Source organism: Mrakia frigida (assembly GCF_051309035.1).
Source record: "Mrakia frigida strain ATCC 22029 unplaced genomic scaffold BDY24scaffold_110, whole genome shotgun sequence".
Taxonomy (NCBI): Eukaryota; Fungi; Basidiomycota; class Tremellomycetes; order Cystofilobasidiales; family Mrakiaceae; genus Mrakia; species Mrakia frigida.
This window is the reverse complement of record NW_027481171.1, coordinates 1-1,370: the sequence shown is the minus strand read 5'-3', so window position 1 is coordinate 1,370 and position 1,370 is coordinate 1. Positions and strand designations below refer to the sequence as shown.

The following is a 1,370-nucleotide window of genomic DNA, read 5'->3' as shown; positions in this document are numbered from 1 at the left end:
GCACTCTACAAGGTTCCGCGGCCCTTGTTCAAGCGCAAGCGTTGCTTCGACTCACCAGAGGGTAGGGCGACGTCGCCGGATCGCCTCAGCCATACTAATTAGAAGGCCGAAAAAGTTGTCATCAGACCCTTTAACTCAGTGGTAGAGTGTAAGATTCCAATGATATACAGGCTCTCTTCTTCTGATGAAACATCGTCGGAAGTTGGCCTAGAATGTCTTTGGCCTCCCAGCTGGAGTTCTGGCGACGCGTCTCTCTCCCTCGACTGGTCGAGCTGACTTTCTCCCGCCTTCCTCCCCACTTCTCTTTCTTGCAGGCTCTCCCATCTTCATCATGGCTCTCACTGGATCCGCCTTACTTCTCATGGTTCAGCTCATTGCGGAGCAGCACAGAAACGCTATCTCTCTCCTTCGTCGAGACTGTTCAGTTCAGAGGTGACACCAGAAGGTCATTGAGGAGGCTCTCGTCACCATCGCTAAGCCCGAGAGGTTTGAGGAGATGGAGAAGGCCACCTTCAACTCGGTAAGCTCGTCGGATATGTTAATGCTGGAACTGTCGAACGTGAGCTTCACTCTTCCTCCCCTCCCCTCTTTCTCCCTTCGTCCGTTCGAGAGCACTCGCTGACTCTCCTTTGCCTCTTCAGACCTCTACTTCCATGCTGACGGATCTCTTTTCTTCCTCGAGCTCAACCCTAGTCTCCAGGTCGAGCGTCCTTCCACCGAGATGTCTCCGGTGACAACCTTCCCGCGGCTCAGCTTCAGTTCACCCTGGGTATCTCGCTTCACCAAGTCCGAGAAATTTGAGCTCTCTACGGTCTCGATCCTTACAGCAGTAGTGATATCAGTGAGCTCAGAGCTCGTCTTCCACCTTCGAACCGAGCTTGGGAAGGTGACCTCGTCCTTCTCCCTCACAGACTTTGAATGGGTCCAGCCGAACCCTACTGGAAGCTCAAATTTTATCAATCTACCTTCTGTCCAGACCCCTCTGGTTCATGGGGTTCGTCGCTGTCGGGGAGGTTTGGGGATGACTCGATCTCAACTCTCTCCTTTCCTTTTGGCGGCTTTAGTTCGGACATTTTCTTAGCTTGATATCCCTCAATTTAGTCGCACGGACTCTAGCAGATTTGCGATCGACTCTTCTCTTTCCTCTCTTCTCTTCCGACCGAACGATCTAGATTACGGCCTTTTGTTCCTACCGGGTTTCAACAAAAAGTAAAGCGATCCCGGAAAATCTTCCTCAAGCGTTCGATCAAAGCCAGCAAAACCCCAAAAAAGCCTTCTCTATCTACCTCGACCTCGAAAACGATCCTACCTGTCGCTGTTCCTCTGCAACGAGTGGCTCCCTCCCCAAGAATTGGTAGCCTCGGAGAGGA

At 52.1% G+C, this 1,370-nt stretch overlaps 1 protein-coding gene across 1 annotated transcript; it reads left to right on the top strand.

The window, feature by feature from the left end:
- Positions 1–331: 331 nt before the first annotated feature.
- Positions 332–1,116, top strand: BDY24DRAFT_419525 (uncharacterized protein; the record flags this gene model as incomplete). Its single annotated transcript, XM_076644001.1, has 5 exons — positions 332–364; positions 443–559; positions 694–769; positions 912–994; positions 1,102–1,116. 5 exons carry the CDS (start codon positions 332–334, stop codon positions 1,114–1,116), a joined length of 324 nt encoding a protein of 107 aa, XP_076491900.1.
- Between the last annotated feature and the right edge of the window lie 254 nt (positions 1,117–1,370).